The sequence below is a fragment of the Solanum lycopersicum genome, chromosome 2 (genome assembly GCF_036512215.1).
Source record: "Solanum lycopersicum chromosome 2, SLM_r2.1".
Lineage (NCBI taxonomy): Eukaryota > Viridiplantae > Streptophyta > Magnoliopsida > Solanales > Solanaceae > Solanum > Solanum lycopersicum.
Genome location: NC_090801.1, coordinates 62890579 through 62910120, shown reverse-complemented (window position 1 = coordinate 62910120; position 19542 = coordinate 62890579). Strand labels below are relative to the sequence as shown.

Genomic DNA, 19542 nt, shown 5'->3' with positions numbered 1-19542 from the left:
ACACCTCTACAGAAGAAATTTATACAGTAGAATAATTATTTTGTTTTTTTTTCGAACAAGATAGATAACAGAGGGTTTTGATTAATCTATATGTAAGTTTCTATTTTAAGACTCCATTCTTCAGTCAATTTCACTTGTTCAGTACAGATCTGGTTTTCGCTTCTTTCGTCTCCTCTCAGCTTCAGAAAGGAGGCTTAGAGAAAAAAACTTAGACAATGCACCTCTATTTATAGAAGGATAGACACCGCCCTATTCGGAACAGGTCGCTAACTTACGCTATCTGGGTTTTTATGCTAAAGTGCGCTTTAATGCGCGTCAAGCACTAGCTCTTCTGAATAAAAAAAAAATCCTTTTTTTTGGTAAAAAATCCTAACCATCCTACTGGTCATTGGGATTCTTCATATTCTTTTCTATAACTGTCAATATGGATTTGATATATTTTAATTATATAGCTTCATAGTGATGATATTAAAATGCGTGTGTAGTATAAGTGGAAAACATATTGAAAATTATTCAATTTATGTAAAAATTCTTAACCGTCTTATTAATATTATTATTCGTATTTCTTATAATTGTCAATAGAGATTATGTCAGCTAGACGGTAAGATTTGGATTATAACTTCTTAGTGATAATTTTAAAACGAGAGTATAATAAGTGAGAAACATAACGATCGATCCTGAAAATCTTTCTTTCGTGTAAAAAATTATAACCGTCTTACCAGTCATTCGAAATCTTCATATTCTTTTTCTAAGTGTTAAGATAGATTAGGTTGGCTAGATGATAAGATTTCATATATTTTAATTATAGTTTTGTAGTTATAATTTTAAAACGAGTGTGTAGAATAAGTGGAAAACATAACGATCAATTCTATAAATTTTACTTTCGTGTACAAAATCTTAACCATTTTACCATTCATTCGGATTTTTTATATTCAGTTTTATAACTGTCAATAGAGACTACGTCAGCTAGACAGTAAGATTTAATATATTTTAATTATATATTCGTAATGATAAATTAAAAACGTATTGATAAATAATTAAAAACACAATGACCAACCCTAAAAATCATTCTTTCATGCAAATTTTCTAACCGTCTTACTGGTCATTCGAATTTTTTCATAGCCTTTTTTTTAAGTGTTAATATAGTTTATGTTGGCTAGACAGTAAGATTTGGTATATTTTAATTATAGATTTGTACTAATAATTTTAAAGCGAATGTGTAGAATAAGTGGGGAACATAATAGTCAATCCTGAAAAATTATTTTTTAGTATAAAAATCCTAACCATCTTATCGGTCATTTGGATTCTTTATATTCGTTTTTCTAACCGTCAATAGATTCGGCATATTTTAATTATATCTTCGTAGAAATTATTTTAATTGCGTGTGTAGATAAGTGGATAACATAACAATCAATTCTAAAAAATCACTCTTTCGTGTAAAAAATTCTAACCGTCTTATCGGTCGTCCAGATTCTTCGCATTTTTTTATGAGTGTAGGTAGAGATTATGTCGACTAGACGGTAGGATTTGGTATATTTTAATTATAGCTTCTTAGTGACAATTTAAAACAAGTGCGTAGCAATTGAAAAGCATAACTATTGATCCTTAATAATTCATCTATCGTGTAAAAAATTCTAACAGTCTTATCGGTCATTCGGAATACTCATATCATTTTTTAAGTGTTAATATAGATTATGTTGTCTAGATGGTAAGATTCGGTATATTTTCATTATAGTTTTAGAGTGATAGTTTAAAAGAAGTATATAGAATAAGTTGGAAACATCACAATCAATCCTGAAAAACTATTATTTCGTGTAAAAATTCTAATCATCTTATCAGTTATTTAGTTCTTCATATCCTTTTTTATAACTTTAGATGGTATGATTCAATATATTTTAATTATAGCTTCGTAGGAATTATTTTAAATGTGTGTATAGAATAAGTGGATAACATAACAACTAATTATGAAAAATTAATTTTTTGTGTTAAAATTCTAACTGTCTTATCGGTCATTCAAATTTTTTGAATTTTTTTAAAGTAAGTGTCAATAGAGATTATATTCGCTAGACTGTAAGATTTGGTATATTTTAATTATAGCTTCTTAGTGATAATTTTAAAACGAGTGTGTCATAACTGGAAAACATAACAATCGATCCTTAAATTTCTTCTTTCGAGTATAAATTCTTATCATCTTATTGGTTATTTGGAATTTTCATTTTTTTTAAGTGTTAATATAGATTATGTTGGTTAGACGGTAAGATTTGATATATTTTAGTTATAGCTTTATAGTGATAATTATAAAACAAACATGTAGAATAAATGGGAAACAAAACTATTAATTCTGAAAAACTATTCTTTCATGTAAAAATTCCTAATCATCTGATATCGATCATTCAGATTCTTCATATTTTTTTATATAAATACGTCGCTAGATGGTAAAATTCAGTATATTTTATTCATAGCTTCGTATGGATAATTTTGAATATAGTAGAATAAATGGATAACATAACAATCGATTCTGAAAAATCATTGAACTTTTACTAATTAATATTTTTTCTCTAAAGTTTTTACACATTAATTTATGATGTTGTACATTGTTCTTTTCAATGAACTATTTAAATAAAATTATTACTAGTATATCTTCTCCAAATCATCTCTTCCTTTATTTAAGTTAAGAAAGAAGTCAATTACGTTCGAGCTTTTTGTCTGAGCTATTTCATATCTAATAGGAAAAAATTCTTATGTCTACTGTGGCACAGAGCAGCCGTCAAAAGGGGTTCCGTAGAGTGGTCTAACCCCAGGGTAATCCTTGGAGCTTTCTCCATGCCCGACAAAGAGAACTCGGTGTGAATCGGGGTAGCTAGCTACCAGCTCGTCTAACTAATGTACTGATGTAATTCCATGCAAATATGGCTACCCGGGGGGATTGAGCGCATCTTTCCCCTTTCTATTAGTAGTAAGGTTATCAAAAGGCTTTCTGATTGCAGGGGCGCTAGTCCTTGATCAGATAAAGCTGCCCGCCTTATGACCCACAATGAAAAATGAGCCTTGCGACGAGACGCGGACATTCCCCATGTTGCGGTTCCCTCCGGTCCGTTCCTTAACGGGGTTGAAGCATCTTCTTGGAATCACTAAGGAAGTAGGAAATGATCCAGGGTTGCCTGAGGCCCTGAGAGCCAGGATGCTTGCTCTTGAAGATGAAGTAAACATGGTCATGGGCCAATATCTCGGTGCTGTTGAAGGTATGAATGAACACTTTACCCTAATTGGTTGAGGGTGGGCGGGAGCTTAGTAGTTGCCCCCACAGGGACTCAGTCTTGCTTCCATCGCCTTAGCCTTTGCTATGCCTCGTCTTTCCTTCTTCGGGCTAGGGCACCTAAGAGCAGACTCAAAAGGGAAGAGCGTGGTCTTGGGTTTAGTCTTAAACTCGAGCAGAGCCCAGACCCGAAGGTGGTGGCTGAACTCGCCGCAGAGTTCAGGAGCGGAAAGGCACTTGACTGTAAGGAAAGGAGCGAGCAAGACTATCTTGGTGAATGCAATAAGAACCGGCTGCTCGCCGCAGCAGAGTGCTTTGCCCATGCTGCTATCCGCGTAAAAGCGATCAGAATTCGAACACGTCGCGTTTTACTGGGAAGGATCGAACCATGGGAACGAATCTACAGGGCTATCACCTTCACCGAAAGGAATTGACGCTACAAACACTTTTCACCGGTAGTCCTCGATCGAAAGTTAGCTCGACTCAAGTCGACAGGCCTTTCGCAGTTGCATCTCCGTACCTCCAGAACCCCGTAAGTTTCAGAAATCCGTTTGGACTTCCCGAAAGTAGGGGCTATGGCGTCTCTCCGTTTGGAGACTCTGGAGGATTTCCCCCATCCTTTCCGGCGTTCGGGTGATGTCTACCAGAATAACAACCCAATGCCTTAAGCCACTCAGCCATACCTCCAAGTTGTTGATCGGAATGGAATTGGATGTGCCGAGAGCTTGCCCGGCCGCCATGGATGACTTGGGGAACCTTTATGTCGTCGTTCGCCTCTGAAATCCCGGGTTTTTGAAAATGAATTTCTTGAATTTTCATATATCTATTTTTCATATAGATCTATGGGTACAGCTCAGTACAAGACCGACGGAAGAGAAGAGGTGAAAAGGCAGCTAAGCCGAGACTTGCTTCTGAGGCATTTCAGACTTTACTTGCTGTTGCCGATATGATCTTTTCTCTTGTTTCAGAAGTGGAGTTTGCTGCTATCGTAGATAAGAGTGACAGAATTGATAGAGTTCTTTTGTTGTGCTTCCTGGAACAAACGGCTCCGAAACAAACAAAAAGGTGCGTGCCGCACTCACGAAGGACTGCCAGTGATATACTGGAGGAAGGTGGGGATGACGTCAAGTCCGCATGGCCCTTATGGGCCGGGCCACACACGTAACTATATTCCTGGTTTGCTAAAAGGGTCCTTGGCCCCAATCAATCTCTATACTCTTGATGCAATGGACTCCCCAAAGCCACTAAACCGCTCTCTTCCACCCGATTTGAACTGAACCTCGTTCTAGTGATATTTTCTCCCTTTTGAAACTGAAACTCGGTGTAAGCCTCGAAAGCCTTTGGTACTTCGGTAGGGAGAGCAGCCCTTAAACCAAAAAAAAGGGAGTCTCTGACTTCCTTCCCTGAACGAACAGTATCTCTATCTGGCTTTGTTATTATTACAGTGTTATCTGCACCCAGCCAGTAAGTAGAGATATGGAGAGAGGGGACAGCTTTGTCGCGGACCTTTCTTTGCTTTCTTTTATGAACTCCACTGGTCGTCCATGGATTATAGGGGCACACCCCCCACTCCAAGCGCACCTCTGTATCGACTGAATCACTCTTTTGGTCTAGTCTGTGGAACCGGTGAACCACGCGAGCTGGTTAGATGCGTGGGGCAGAGGGCTCGTAGTACCAAACCAAGGCCTTCCTTCTAGAGAAAGCAATTGTCCTGCTATACCCACAATCCAGCTGAATGAACTGTCTCGGAGAGCAGCGTATGGAAAGTGCCAAACATTGGGAACTACCCGGGGAGGAGTTAGGAACAGGAACAAGGAGAAGCGAGAACCACTTAAATGGAGGAACATCCTCCGCCCGCCGGAGAGATCAGTTTGACCAGGGCTCAAATCAGACTTCACCGAGTAATGAGAAACTTAGGACCTAGGTACGTAAACTTGCTAGTCGAAAAGAGATCTTCGCCTTTAGATATTCGTAAGGTAAAGCGTCGCGGTTCTCTCCATCCTCTGACTTCCAGCTATGTGTTGTCCGGCTCCCGCCCCCCTATCAAGCAAGAAGGAAGCGGCTCTTCCCACGGCGATGCTTTTTGTAGATTGAGATGGATTGATCTTCGCTATCGTGCCTCCTCCTTGTACCAGTTGATGCTGGGGCAGTGCGAATAATTTAAAAATCCACATGCATTAATTAACCGATTAGTTATTGACTCACTTTTCCAATTAGTTGTTTTTATATTAATCTTTACTTTACTAACTAACGTATCAGCTATATTTACTGAGAGATATTCGTTCAATAATTTTTTAATTCTATCATTTATGTTTGTGCTAGATTTGCTTTATTTATCATTCGTTAATAATCGGCCTTTTATTTATATTATAAAATTGAGTTAGATTTATTTTTATTATAATTAATGATGAAATAATATGGGTCTTTAATATGTGTACCTTTCTAAAAGGAAAATGTTTTAGTTTATTAGTGGGCTACGCTAAAAAATGAGTATATAGAAATATCCACATGTGAACATATTATTTTTCTCAATTACCATTTCCCAACTTCCTAAATCAGTCCCCAGTGATATATAATTTAGAAGTATTGATTTTATTCTCTAAAAGTATACAGTTGCCTTCTTCAGCGCCCTGTAGTCTACACACATTCGCATCGTCCCATCCTGTTTCTTTTGAAATAAAACAGGGGCACCATATGGAGCCTTAGATGGCTGAATCAATCCAGCATCCAACACTTTGTTCAATTGTTTACGCAATTCAGCCAATTCCTTATGAGTCATACGATAAGTAGCCTGTGCAGGAGCAACCGTATCAGGCAGCAACTCAATTTTATGATCGATATCCCTCATTGGTGGTAAATTCTTTGGTAACTCAGGCGGTATAACATCAGCATACTGTTTAAGCAATTCAGCAATATAATCAGGCACTTCCATATGAACATCAGGTTTTACTTCAACCAAGGAAGCAAGTATAGTGTCATCACCCTTCTTCAGCCCTTTGTAGATTGACATAGCAGACAAGAACATTCCCTTGTCTTTCTTCTTTGCAACTTTAATGTTACCAAATAGATGAAATCCTTTAAGAAATCCAGCTTACTTCCATTCATAACCATCACTCCATCTAAATGAGGAAACGGAACAAACTAGAATTTTCTTAGAAAATCAATCCCAAGTATGATCTCAAATTCACCAAGCGACATCACCATCAAATTATATTTTTCCACCCAATTTCCAGTCGACATAGACTGTTTTGACTGTTTTGACGTAGGAAGGGATTTTAGACAACTTTAGCCCCAATTTTGTAGCAATTTTCACATCTACAAATGTATGAGCAGCTCATGTATCAACCATTTCCATCACACGTTGTTCTTTCACTGTCATTTCTATATGAATTAGGGAAGCATGAGGATTCGAAGTACTGGACGTTTCTCCAACATTATTAACCCACGTAATATGGTTGAAGGACAATCCCAATGGGTTTGCCATTACAGCCACGATTTCCTCATCTTTCTCCCTTATTCATATTTCCAGCAAGCAAAGCATTTACTTTTTCCTGGTTTGGACAAGACTTGGCCAAATGGAGGACCGCCACAAGTCCAACAGCCCTTAGAATTACCATCTTTGTTCTTTGGTCTGTCTTTTCCATCCTTCATTTGCCCTTTATCATTTATATAGTCCTTACGACTATCTTTTTCCATTCCCCTTTCTTATCGTTCTTTTTCTTAGTTTTTGAAGTAGATGGAACATCCGTCAAAGGACGAGTTGTCCGGATATCAACCAACGAATCTGCAGCAGCAATTGCGCCAGCCATATCTTTCACATTCTGCCTCCGAAGTTTGTTTTGAGCCCAGCTTTGCATACCCTAAATGAAGTTGTGTAACTTATCCTTATCAGACATGTTTTGAATGTCTAACATCACAGAGGTAAATTCTTTAATGTATTCCCTCACCGAACATGTCTGCCTTAGCCTTTTCAACTTATCCCTTGCAAGCCAGGATGCATTGCTAGGGAGAAATTGATCGCGCATTTCTTTTATTACCTTATCCCACGTATCAATTCTAGGACGACCAACACTTACATCATCTGCATTTCGAGTTCTCCACCAAAGTTTAGCATCACCCGTCAAGTACATTATGGTAATGTTTAACTTGTCAGCGTCAGGCACCCTTGCAGCAGTAAAATACTGTTCCATGGCCCAAATGAAGTTTTTCAGTTCTTTAGCACTTCTTGCATCACTAAAGGCTTTAGGTTCTGGAATTTTAACCTTAGATGATTCAACACGATTTGAACTCAACGTGGCCACCGCCCGACACAATAAAACGATTTCTACACGAAGGTTTTTATTTTCCTTATGCAGTCCTTCAAGTTGTTGTGTAGTTGTGGTACAAAAATTCAAGATTTTAGTGATGTGTTTGTCAACATTCTGTCGATATACACCAATCTCCCCTTGAACTTTCTCAGCGTTAAGTCTCAAATCAATGACTTGTGTCAACAGATCTACAAACGAAGGGTCTCCCAAATTATCATCTGTAAACCCAACGAATGCTTCAATTTTTTGTTTCAGTTCCCACAGTTCTGTGTTTTTCACCATCGTTCAACCGTGCTCTGATACCAATTGAAAAAGGGTCAATTTATTTTTACCGAACACCACCTTAGGCAGTCTTGCAAACGCCTGCAATACTCAACCTATCTTACACCACAAATTTGACTAAGTAAAAAAAAATACTTAAATAGCAAAGTTAAACAACAGCCAGAATATACACGAACTCGTCCCAACATTTATTAACCTTATAATTAATACAAAGGGAAGGCTTCACGAATTTGTCGAAGGCCAAGAACACCCACTATGCCTTAAACGAAATTTCCACCCTTAGTAAAATTTCTGCACATGGCAGTTACATGCGGCAGTTACAAATGACACATGTCCGACACTTGTCATCACAGGATTCAAACTATGTTTTCAACAGCTATATTTCTAACAGATAGAATCTAATCCAAATTACATCTTTATCCACACGAAATATTAATATTCTAACGCTTAGAATATTTCAGGCTACATTCCAACACTTAGAATATTTCAGCCAGCTTCCAACACTTAGAATATTTTAGCTGCCCTCCAACACTTAGTTTTATCTCAGCAATTCACGTGAAATGCCTTTGTTTTTACCATCGTCAAGTCTTCACAGCTTTGTCTTGTCAAGCCAACACGCTGCCTTGCCGATGACTCTAGCCCGCACGTAAGCCTTGCATGTTCAAGTTGCCTTGCCAACACCCAAGCATCTTGAACCTGTGTTGCACTATTTTGCCCTCATTCATGTCAAGACCAATGCCTAAGTCCTTGATATATCTGCACGTAGTTAGATCAAGTAGTTTACGGGTCTATCAGTATGTTATTGGGACTTCCAATGGCAAACCCACTTCCTTCTTCTATGCAGAATCAACTTGTTCATTGTTTTTTGAACAAAAAAAAACTCTAACTACTTTGAGACCATGATTTCAAATTTCTTTATCATCAATAACAAAATAGAAAATTATGCGTTGAACTGTAACATTAGATAAATCATCCAAATGTTAATTTCTGCAGAGAATTTGTTCTGGAATCTCTCACAAGGTAAATGGGAAACATGTGAATGTGTTGAGTGATAGCAAGAGACACTCTAAACGTTAATTTCTCTGGGAGCTTTTCACAGGGTAAGAGGGAAACATGTGAACACTCATGAGTTTGGTGCGAAGAATCAATGCGGTTATATATATTAGGCATAGTGCATGCTTTTTTGTGCACTCTTTTTTCTGGGGCATTAAAGCACAACACTAGTGTTTCTGTGATTGTCCATTCATACTCTACATTCTTGTCCCATCCCATCTGATTTTCTTTTTGAGGGAAGTGATAGATACCCTTCAGTTAGTAATTGGATTCTTGATTCTGAATTTAAGTTTTGTAAATATTACTATAGAGTTTGGATTAAAGCTATGATAGCCGGATATGTAGGTAACCTTCTAGTTAGCCAACTAAAAAAAATGGTTGCGAGCAAATATTGAGTTAAACGAAAATGACTTTTGTCTAGAATTTACTGAAAAAGCAGTGACATACAATACTTTTCACATAATATTTTTGACTAACACATAAAATGGATCATAGGAGTAAATGTCATTGGAGAGAAAATCTCAGTTGAGCCAGCTAGGAGGTGGCCAGAAAAAATCAGTGTAACCGGGGAAACATGCCATTGGCCCAATAAACGCGTTCTCCATGTCAAATCCCCCAAGTGAATAGTCATTTTCATGTTTTAGCGCATCCCAAAAATCATGGAGATCTCCATCCCCAGCTTTCCTGAATTGATCTATGAAGTAAACTAAATTTCCTCTGCACCCTGGAAAATCTTTAGCAGACACACAGTAGGACCAATACGATGCATCATCTCCAACAAATATGACTTGGTCATTCAAGTTTGTAACTTCCTTCCAATAATGCTCCTCTTCCTCAAATTTATACACTCTGAATCTAACCTCCATATCGTATTCTGGTTGCTTTGCATCATCATCAGAGGTTGCAGCATGTTGTTCAGCGTAATTTGTTTGCTCAGATGGTTTGTCCAAGTACCTGTCCACTAGAAATAGATCTGCATCCCCTGATGATTTCACCAAGTATGATCGGTGCTTACGAAAGTAACCGTTCCTGTTTGGATGAAACAGAGGATTTGTAACTAGACTCACTTTGGAACAACAATCCACCATAACTCCTCGCCCATATTGATCAATAGCGAACCATTTCTCCTTATACTTCACCACATCATGATAAAAAGGCTTTTTCAGGTTATGGTCTCTAACAAGACCATCCATCAAATAATTTAAGATAACTCTCTCTCTTGTATTAATTGTAAACAAAGACACCTTTCCACTTCCAAGAACAGCAGCTGCTTTCGGAATACGTCCGTCAGAGGATTGTCGGAGAGTGGAAAGATAAACAACTTTACCAATAAGATAGCGATTTGTGTGTGGATGAAACATCAAGGAAGATTTATGCAGTATAGAGACGCGAAATTTGTTCAAATTAATCTCTCTTGGAAACAACAAGTTTGATGGTGATGAGGAGATAGGAATAGGACTTCCAGTGACAGGGTTCAATAGGTGGAGTTGGCTTTGGCCGTCTCCGTTGAATTGTTCCGCCACAGCTATCAAATAACTGGTGGGTGACGGTGATGGTGATGGAAGTTGTTGAAGATCAAGCCGGAAAACGAACCTATTCATGCATTTACTTTGAGGCTTTTTACTGCCAATGTATTTAGGGACAATGGAGAGTCTTTTATGAAGGGGAAATAATGGAACTGCGGATCTCCAAGAGGTACAAACAGCACGAAAATGACCAACTTGAAATGAATATTTGAGGCACTTACTGATCTTAACAAGTAGTTCTTCAGGAAGATCAGCCCATATGGGCCAAGAATACAGCTTCTTCATCTTCTTCTCTTTCATCTTCACCAAAACTGCAGTTTAGTCGTAATGGACTTGAATATCACGCTACTTGGAGATATCTTTAATCTTATATTATAGTCCATGACAGTACTGAAGCAACTACCTATTGGTTGAGATGAAAATGGAATAGAGACATGAAACTTTTGGAGTACACAGCTCAACTATACTTTTTCTATGAAAAGAGTACATTAATGCTCTTTTGAAAAAAATGTAAAGCTAACTAATTTCCTTAATAAATTAATTAATATCTCATCCGTTTAAAAAAGAATGATCTAATTTGATTTAATATAAAATAAAAAAGAAAATTTTTTTTAATTTTGTGATCCTAAATTGAAATAATATAAAATATACTAAAATATCATTTAATCTTGTGATCTTAACATGTCATGAAAAAATTAAAATTAAATTTTTAACTAAAAAAATCATTCTTTTTAAAATTAACTTAAAAAAAAATAGAAAGGAGTTTTTAAAAAAAAAAGAAAAGAAAAGAAAAGGGGGACTAGGCACTAGGGGAGTAGCTGGTACATTATCTCGAGTAGCACCTTCTTTATTTTTCACCTAATAATTAAAGGATTGTCATTTACACGTCCCACCTTATGAGGAACACTTCTTCTACTTTTCTTTTCTTTTTTTATTTTAGCAAAAGTCCCACGTGTGAAAAATGAAGAGGGTTAACCATTTCAACTATTTCAAACCTAGCATCAAATTTTACATAAAATTTTCATTTAGCGTAAAATTTAGTTTTTTGGTGCCTCACCCCGACATTAGATTACACACTATTTTAGTGTGAATATTATTACGTTAAATTTGACATAACGTTATTTATCACACCAATTCATTTTATTACATATTTTAATATTATTTTATTATACAATTTTTTTAATTAAATAGTATAGAAATAATATATTTTAATTAAATTTTTGATATATTTAATTATTTTTTATGTAATATTGATTTTAGATATAAAAATCAGTTTTTTTTATAAATTAATTTTTCAAGATGCATCGAAAGGTCTAACTCCGACTATAGAAATGACAATAGATAAAAATTATTAATTTTAACAATTTCTAGCTCGACATAAATAATAAATGAGAAAGAAATTCATTTTAAACAACATACTGCATTAATAAAGCATTTATGAGAGAATCATAGTGATCTTGAAAGTTAAATATTTATGTAAAATTTAAAATAATTTTTTCAATTGTGTAATATTTATTTAATTTTATTTCATTAATGATTTCACTTTTATTTGTATTATCCATTATTATGTATAATGTATGATCTTTGCTAACAATTTATATTAATTAAAAAATCATGGTATAAAATAACTTTACATTAAACGACTATAAAAGAAAATAATATGAATTATATAAGAATAATGCACAAATACACCCTCAACTTATGTCCAAAATCTCAGAGACACACCTATACTATACTAAGATCCTATAAAAGCCTTAGTATAGTATAAGTGTGTCTCTGAGATTTCAGACATATGTTGAAGGGTACTTATGCATTTTCCCAATTATAGGGTGAATGTTTTAGAAAGAATTTGTTGTAAGAAATAAAAAATATATAAATAAAATAAAAAATAATAATATAATAGTAAAGAGAGAAAAAAATATTTTTTTTGGTATAAAATTTGGTACAGTGAATTGGAGTTAATTTACTCTTAAAAAGTGCTATCACCAAATTTGTTTGGGTTGCCGATGCCCGAATTAAAGGATAATCATATATATATGATAATGTTTCCTAATTCCCTATATACATAGATAGCAACTCTTTCGACTTTCTCCAATCGAAGGAAATCGGAGTCTCTCGTGTATGGTCTTCTTTTTTTACCTGTTAAAGGGACTTGGTGCAACAAAGTAATTGAGATTATTGTCGTTTAATTAGATATTTTTATTTGACTTTGTTAAATAATGACAAAAGTCAATATCGATAGTTAATGATATGAGTGAACTTTTTATAAGGCTTAGACAATCATTCTTTCTTTGAGCTAACTTTTGGGGTGTGAGTTAGATCTAAGACCTAATTTAACATATTATCAGAGCAGGGTCCGTCTCACCCAATGTTGGGGTTCCCTAAAATAAAAATTGCACATGCACTAGATGCTAAGCACTGAGCGTGAGGTGGAGTGTTAAAAAATAACGAAAGTTCTATATTGATGGTTAACGAGATGACTGGACTCCTTACAAGGCTTGCGTAATCCTCACTTATTAACTATGCAAAAAATCTTTGGTATGAGTGTTAACACAAATGAGGCTTATGGTGTAAACTCAAATTAGTTAAATTTAAATATGAATATCGAACGAAAAAAATAAATAAATTGTGTTTTTGACTTTATTTCCTTTTTAGAAAAGTTTGTGTCTTCGTGCAAGTATATTTTTGTTAGCATGTTGCATTTTGCTTTTTAGGAGACGAGAGGGTACTAAAGTTATCTCATCAAATACGTATTTGTATAATTATTATATAAAATATTATTTCAATCGTATGAATTGAATCTAGGAAACACATTTAAAAAGTCAACATTTCTATTTTATTTCAATAATTGATATTTTTTTGGTTAGTCAAATATAACTTTTTGATATTGAAAAAAACAATTTTATAAAGTATAACTATTTAATTATATCATACTTATGTTATCTTTTGTGATCTAATTGGATATCAAAAAATTAAATTAAATTAAATTTATTTTGACTCAAATTAAATACTTTTGTTTTTATTTTCTTTTTAATCTATTTTAAAAAGATTGGTTCTTTTCTCTCTTTTTTTATAACATTTTAACTTTAACTTTTTACGTTTAAGATCACAAAATTAAAGAATATTTTGATACATTACAATTTTAATTTAGAATCACAATAATTTAAAAAAATAATAATTTAAACTCGTCATAGTAGATCATTCTTTTTAAACATTAATTCCTCGAGGTAAATCATGCGAGATCAAACTGAAATATTGATTACAAATACCAACCTAAAATAGTGTGTACTATTTAGCTTATAAAACTCAAATTTGACTTGTTTCATTTTAATTTTATGTTTAAAAATTTCAATACAAAATAAGTGCCCTAATCAGTTAATCAGTACAGAACCCCAATTCCAAATCTCTCATCTTCATCGGCTCACTGCCACTGTTACCTCAGTGCCGGCGGTGGACTCTCCGGTAAAGATTTTTCCGATCTCATACTCCTCTTCTCTGCTCCTATTTATTCCAATCATGAATAATTTCTACGTTCGTTTTTGATGCTCGTATTTTTCTTTAGCAGAAAAATTTAGTGAATTCTTTACAGGTTAAGTACTTGATGGTATTTCTTAGCTGGACGCGTCCATCTCCTGAAGAGCAGAAAGCATGTATCAACAAGTAAAGAATGCCCAGAACTTGTTACTGGCTTCGTTCCAATTTATTTGTCTTATCTTGCTTTTTAATCCGTTTACCAGAGATTCTAGACCGCTACATCGTTTTGGGACACTCTACGTATGTTTATTTTAAGATTAAACTCTGTGTCAACTCAACAAATTGAAATAGAATGAGTAATTTATTTATTTCCCTTTCTATTGGTTTAATTGTGGGAATCATTATTGAGGGTTTCGTCTGTAACAGGTCTGGTTCCTTTAACTATGATAAAAGATTTAGAGGAACTACTGAGAAACCTGCTCCTCTACTTAAGCAAGACAGTGAGCTTGCAAAGGATGGTTTCTCTGTTAATTGTGCTCGAGTATTAGTCGGTTCAGGCCGTGAGACTTTTGAAAAGGGAAAAGCTGCCCTTCAAAATTGGAGGTTTGGTATATCAGTTATTCTTGTAGAAATATCATGCGATCAATGGTCTGATTATGTACCAAACTAACTTTGCAGGCATTTTGGATTGAATTGGGCGTTTGTTGATCCAAAAGCTCAAATTCAAAGTGGGACAAAGTTCTGTGTTTGTGTGAAGGAGTTCTTCCCGTGGCTTATGATGCCTCTACAGGTTGTTTATGTTAGCGAGAACAAGAACTCGAAAAAGGGGGCTTCGTTTAGTTTTGGCAGTGGAACTCTGCAAGGACATTTGCTGGTCAGTTTGCTCTCCTTGTTGCAATTGTTTGTCTTACACTATACCTTTCAACTGTTCAGGTTTTCTGGTTATGATATCATTAGGTTCATTTCAATCTAGCTATATAAAATAAACATTAAGGATTTAAGATTATGTTTCCTTTACAAGCTGCTAACCCAGCCATTGCAAAAGGTTAATATTAGTAGTGGTAGTGTCTAAGTCCAACACAATGCTTACTAGAATGGTAATGTTTTGTCCTATTTTCCATGTTTGAAGTTTTAAGCTTACCATACATCTTAGACCTATCATTCTCCTTTATATTGCTGCATGTAAAACTTGACAATATATGAGTTTGTGATACCAAGTGTTTGAGCAGGCTGGTGAAGAACGTTTTTCAATAGCATTGGACGAAAATGATCTAGTTTGGTACGAGATACTTTCCTTCTCGAAGCCTGCACATTTGCTGTCACTCTTTGGATACCCTTATGTTCTTCTAAGGCAAAAGTACTTTGCTCATCAATCAGGTAGTGCGGTGAAGAAACATTTATCTGCTTAAAACATGTGAGGCTATAACTGTGTGTGAACAGGAACTCTTTGTTGTAAAAGATTCCCATCCATAGTTATGTTGGGTCTTCATTTCATGTATATTTCTTTGCATTATATGCACGACCTAGTTACTAATAATGCAATTCTAGTCCTTGTTAAAGAAAAATGTAATTGTAGTCCAATAGCTGGATAATCAGTGTGATTTAATTAAGTGAATGCATAGAAGAAAAACTATGCATAAGAACCCAATAGCGAGAATCATTTCAAGAAAGGGTCATTCCATTCTAATGTATATCTCTCTACTTCTCCATCTTCCTTTGAATAGCTGTTATTCTTGTTCTGGTGGACCTACAGAAGTGCGAATCTGAGTTCCTTATTCACGGGATGGTTAATTACAGTCGTTTCCTAGGCCTCTCCCTCTCCTCCCCTCCCAGAAGAAGAATTAAAACAAAACGATCATGTTCATCTGCTTTCTTCTTCATGACTCAAAAGAGAACTTAATAAACTGTATAATCAGTTAAAGTAGAAATATACAAACGCAAATCGATTTAGTCGTTAAAACTATAGCTATGTAAATGTGCAAACTCTAGCCATTAACTAACACAAAAGAAGCAAAACTAATACCAAACGAAGTTCCTAAAATGTTCTGTTCATTAGTCATTAACTAAGACAAAAAAGAAGCAAAAGCAATACCAAAAGCAATTAAAGGTGAAACGACAACTTAGAAAGTACACAGAGCAAATGGATTCTTGCATCTCTTCTTCAATACTTGATCTCTCTTGCTGTATCATCCTTGTTTATGTATAGATAATAACGACTCTGCAATTTCCTGTTTGAGTGACAAGTTACAATTAGGCCAAACACTTTTAAAAAAATGAAACAACTTTGAAGACTTACATGATCATGTGGATGAGGCTCATCCTCACCGTTAAGCCAAGATGGTGGTGGCCATAAAATTTCTGCATAATCAAGGGATGATAACAGCGATCCAAGTTTACCATCTTCTATGGTAAATACATAGGTGTTATCATCAAATACTCCTTTGTATCTATCTACCACTACTTCACCTGATTTGCTAGTAGAAGCATTAATCCTGTGATCACCATTGCTAATACTGGTGCTGTCACCATAATTGCTAATAGGGTAGCTAATCTCATCACCACCAACAACATCATCATCAAGAGGACAACAACAACCACACATACCAAAATCATCGTCACTGTCTTCATCGTTAAAATACATCGACCCCTTTGCATAGTAAAGGCAGTTTCCTCTACCGTACTTATCACCAAAATCACGCGATGAAACAGAGAAGCAACAGTCACTAACAGCAAAGAAAATTCGATCACCCAAAGTATGCACTTCAATCCACTCATATTGTTTTTCATCCAATCGGTAAATTTTAATTTCATGGCTGGCATCCTTGCCGAAATCTGAACTTTTATCAACCAAAAACAACTGCCCTCCTGATTCCACCAGTCGTTTCTTCTTCTTACCACCGGATAATCTGGAAGCCACCTCCTCATCAAACGAGGAATCAATTTTCGTGGTCTCACCATAAAATCTGGAAGCCACCGTCGTCTCACTAAACGAGGAATCAAATTTCATGGTCTCACCATATCGATCAACAGCATGAAAATTCCCCTTATATACAATTATATCATCAATGTAAGAACTGGAATTTTTTAACTTAGTCCACTTGTCATTTCCAGAGTTCAAATAACATAACCGATTATCACGATCAATAGCCATTAAAGAAAAACTATCCTTCTCACTCCCTCCATTGTGGTTCATAAGAAGCAAAATTTTCCTAACATAACCTACATCATAATCACTGAACAAAGGTTTCGACGGAATGTAGTACTGCACATGATAAGATTTGCAAACCTCAGAAACGCGAAAGTCCAGTAAATTCAATACCTTAGGCATATGATTCTGTATTTCCCTGCCTGTCAGTGGATTCAAAACCTTCAATTTTCCATCTGCTGTTTTTATAACCTGGATCAACCATCCTTTACAAGGCGAATCAATTGAATCTCCGTCAAGTGGTTGAAAAATGTAAACAGTGCTTTCGATGAGATAGTAACCAGGCCTTCCTTTATAAATGTTACGGTCATCGAGAGGGTAGGGGATTTCAACAGGAAAATGAGGAACTGTTTTGAAAGGAGCAAGTGATGAACGCCATGTTGTGCAGACTGAACGGAAGCGAAGAACGTCAATTTGAGTGTCCAGGCAACTACCGATCCTCTCGGCGAGTTCTTTCGGAAGATCAGACCATGGAACGTACCTTCCACTGCCCACAGTTTGCTGCTCCATCAGAGCTTGGATGATAAATTAATGCCCTAGTATTGCTGCTATATATTTTGGGGCAGGCGGAGTGAAAACGTGAACCGCTTGGGATCCCTATAACAGTTGTCAACCCAACGCGGATTCTGCGCATCCGTTATTGTTTTGGCAATAAAATTTATATCCAGCTGGTAATTTTTTAAAATACATCCTTTTTCTTTTTTGTATACGCTTATGTGGCTAACAAAATTGTTTTCCAAAGTTATATTATTTTTTTTAATTGAGAAAATACATTAATTTTTTAAAACTATTTTTCGAAATAATCTATTAAACGTTAGAGTATAGATTTCTTTTCTATGTGAATTGTTTTTTTTAAAACATTTTTTGGAATAATCTATTAAACGTTTGGCCAATAGATTATAGATTTATTCTCTATGTGCACTCCAAAGGCGATATGTTGGTGTTTTATTCGAAAAACATGTGATTTAAGTAGGTTTATTTTGTAGGTTATATTTGGAAAATTTTGCTAACATCTTCTCACATACAACTAGGTGGCTACAGGCTTGCCGGGTCAGCCCACTTTTTAAAAAAATATATTTTTTTATAATTATTAAATTAAATTTTAAATTATAATTTAAAAATATTATCATAAATATCGACAAATTAATTACATGCTTGCCATTATAATTTCCTTTATTCATATTAACTTAATATACATCTTTTACTTTCATAAATTAATCAATATATTTGAATTGATAAGCACTCCCATGATATAATATTTAGTACGGTTTCAAAAAATAAGAAAGTATTAGTTATTTGATCGATAACAATAATAAATTTCTATAATAAAATAAAATATTTTTCTAAACTATATATTTATTACTCTATATAAACTATTTTAAATTGCATTATATTAGATTCTCAAAATATTTTGAGTGAAAAAAATAGTCATATTAATGATGTAACTTGATGTTGAGTTCTTAAAAGATAAATCATATTACCTTGTTACGGTAAAAAATGTTCAATATATTATTTTATATAAAAAGAAAAATTATTTTGCTGACAAGGTTTTAATAATATTTTATTGATATAATGTTTAATTTCATATGTGCATTCATATATAGAAAACAAATTGTTCCAATAATTTAGTGTTTAGATTCAGAGACAATATTTTAATATTCAGATGTTTATTCAGATTTACACATCTAGATCTTAATGCACATCTTTATATTTAAGCGCGTATTCAAATTCAGACGTCTTAATCTTAATGTAAACAAATGAGACCTTAATGTCACTACTTGTTAATCAAATTCACAAATAAAATTATCTTTATAATATATAGGGAAAATACATAAGTACCCCCAAGACTATGACCGAAGTCACAAAGACAAAAGGTGTATAAAATTACCAAAAAAAAAAGTTTAGGGGGTAATAGGATCTTAGTTTAGTTAAGGTGTGTCTCTGGATTTTGGTCATAGTCTAAGGGGTACTTGTGCATTTTTCTTGATATTTATTAATTTTTCTTTTCAACTAAAAGTATAAATATGTAAATAGAAATATTAAACTAATTGTTTTGATTTTGGACTCTCTTTATTTTTAAATTTTAATATTATATTATATTTTTAATTAATTTTTATTGGCCCACGGACCAGCCCTATCGATATTTCTCAAGCCCCCAAATGAGCAGGCTTATTCAGGCCGGTCTAAAAAGCCCTTTTCTTAAATGGACTTCAAAAATTTTAGCTCAGCCCTATTAAATCCCGGGTTAGGCCAAGTCGGCCCAACGGACCTATCCCATATTGACGGCTCTATCTCTCTCTATAAAACTCTATGTCATGTTGGATTCATGTGTTCTTTATACAAGTTTAAGTGTCTGTTTATGTAGATTTAAAATATAAATATAATTCGAGGACAAATTAAACGACGCATTCATATATTATGCTTAAAAATGATAAAATT

General features: G+C 34.7%; 3 protein-coding genes across 11 annotated transcripts; 1 reads left to right on the top strand and 2 right to left on the bottom strand.

Annotated features, from left to right (window-relative positions):
* Positions 1–9294: 9294 nt before the first annotated feature.
* Positions 9295–11032, bottom strand: LOC101266597 (F-box protein SKIP23-like). Its single transcript, XM_004233698.4, has one exon. The coding sequence runs from the start codon at positions 10722–10724 to the stop codon at positions 9420–9422; it is 1305 nt and encodes a 434-aa protein (XP_004233746.1). The 5' UTR covers positions 10725–11032; the 3' UTR covers positions 9295–9419.
* A 2686-nt stretch (positions 11033–13718) lies between these two features.
* On the top strand, positions 13719–15585 carry LOC101248934 (UPF0548 protein At2g17695). Of its 9 annotated transcripts, none has more exons than XM_004232490.5 (5): positions 13719–13886; positions 14014–14084; positions 14325–14501; positions 14577–14772; positions 15128–15585. In XM_004232490.5, the coding sequence occupies exons 2-5, from the start codon at positions 14026–14028 to the stop codon at positions 15305–15307; spliced, it is 612 nt and encodes a 203-aa protein (XP_004232538.1). In that variant the 5' UTR covers positions 13719–13886; positions 14014–14025; the 3' UTR covers positions 15308–15585. The 9 variants fall into 9 exon arrangements, with proteins under 9 accessions (XP_004232538.1, XP_010316450.1, XP_010316451.1 ...); XM_010318148.4 differs by having other exon boundaries at positions 13990–14084; XM_010318149.4 differs by having other exon boundaries at positions 13987–14084.
* Positions 15586–15782: 197 nt separating this feature from the next.
* LOC101249419 (F-box protein SKIP23) lies at positions 15783–17785 on the bottom strand. The gene is made up of 2 exons (XM_004232491.5): positions 16195–17785; positions 15783–16126 (listed from the first exon to the last, which is right to left on the bottom strand). The coding sequence occupies exons 1-2, from the start codon at positions 17611–17613 to the stop codon at positions 16085–16087; spliced, it is 1461 nt and encodes a 486-aa protein (XP_004232539.1). The 5' UTR covers positions 17614–17785; the 3' UTR covers positions 15783–16084.
* Between the last annotated feature and the right edge of the window lie 1757 nt (positions 17786–19542).

Excerpts from the sequence above, each read along its gene's own strand:
- LOC101248934 (XM_004232489.5), top strand. The coding sequence starts at position 14,092 with ATGCCCAGAACTTGTTACTGGCTTCGTTCCAATTTATTTGTCTTATCT. Across the intron at positions 14,199-14,324 it reads ATCGTTTTGGGACACTCTAC|GTCTGGTTCCTTTAACTATG; the intron begins GTATGTTTATTT and ends CGTCTGTAACAG. Across the intron at positions 14,773-15,127 it reads CTCTGCAAGGACATTTGCTG|GCTGGTGAAGAACGTTTTTC; the intron begins GTCAGTTTGCTC and ends GTGTTTGAGCAG.
- LOC101266597 (XM_004233698.4), bottom strand. The coding sequence starts at position 10,724 with ATGAAAGAGAAGAAGATGAAGAAGCTGTATTCTTGGCCCATATGGGCT.
- LOC101249419 (XM_004232491.5), bottom strand. The coding sequence starts at position 17,613 with ATGGAGCAGCAAACTGTGGGCAGTGGAAGGTACGTTCCATGGTCTGAT. Across the intron at positions 16,127-16,194 it reads AGCCTCATCCACATGATCAT|GAAATTGCAGAGTCGTTATT; the intron begins GTAAGTCTTCAA and ends TCACTCAAACAG.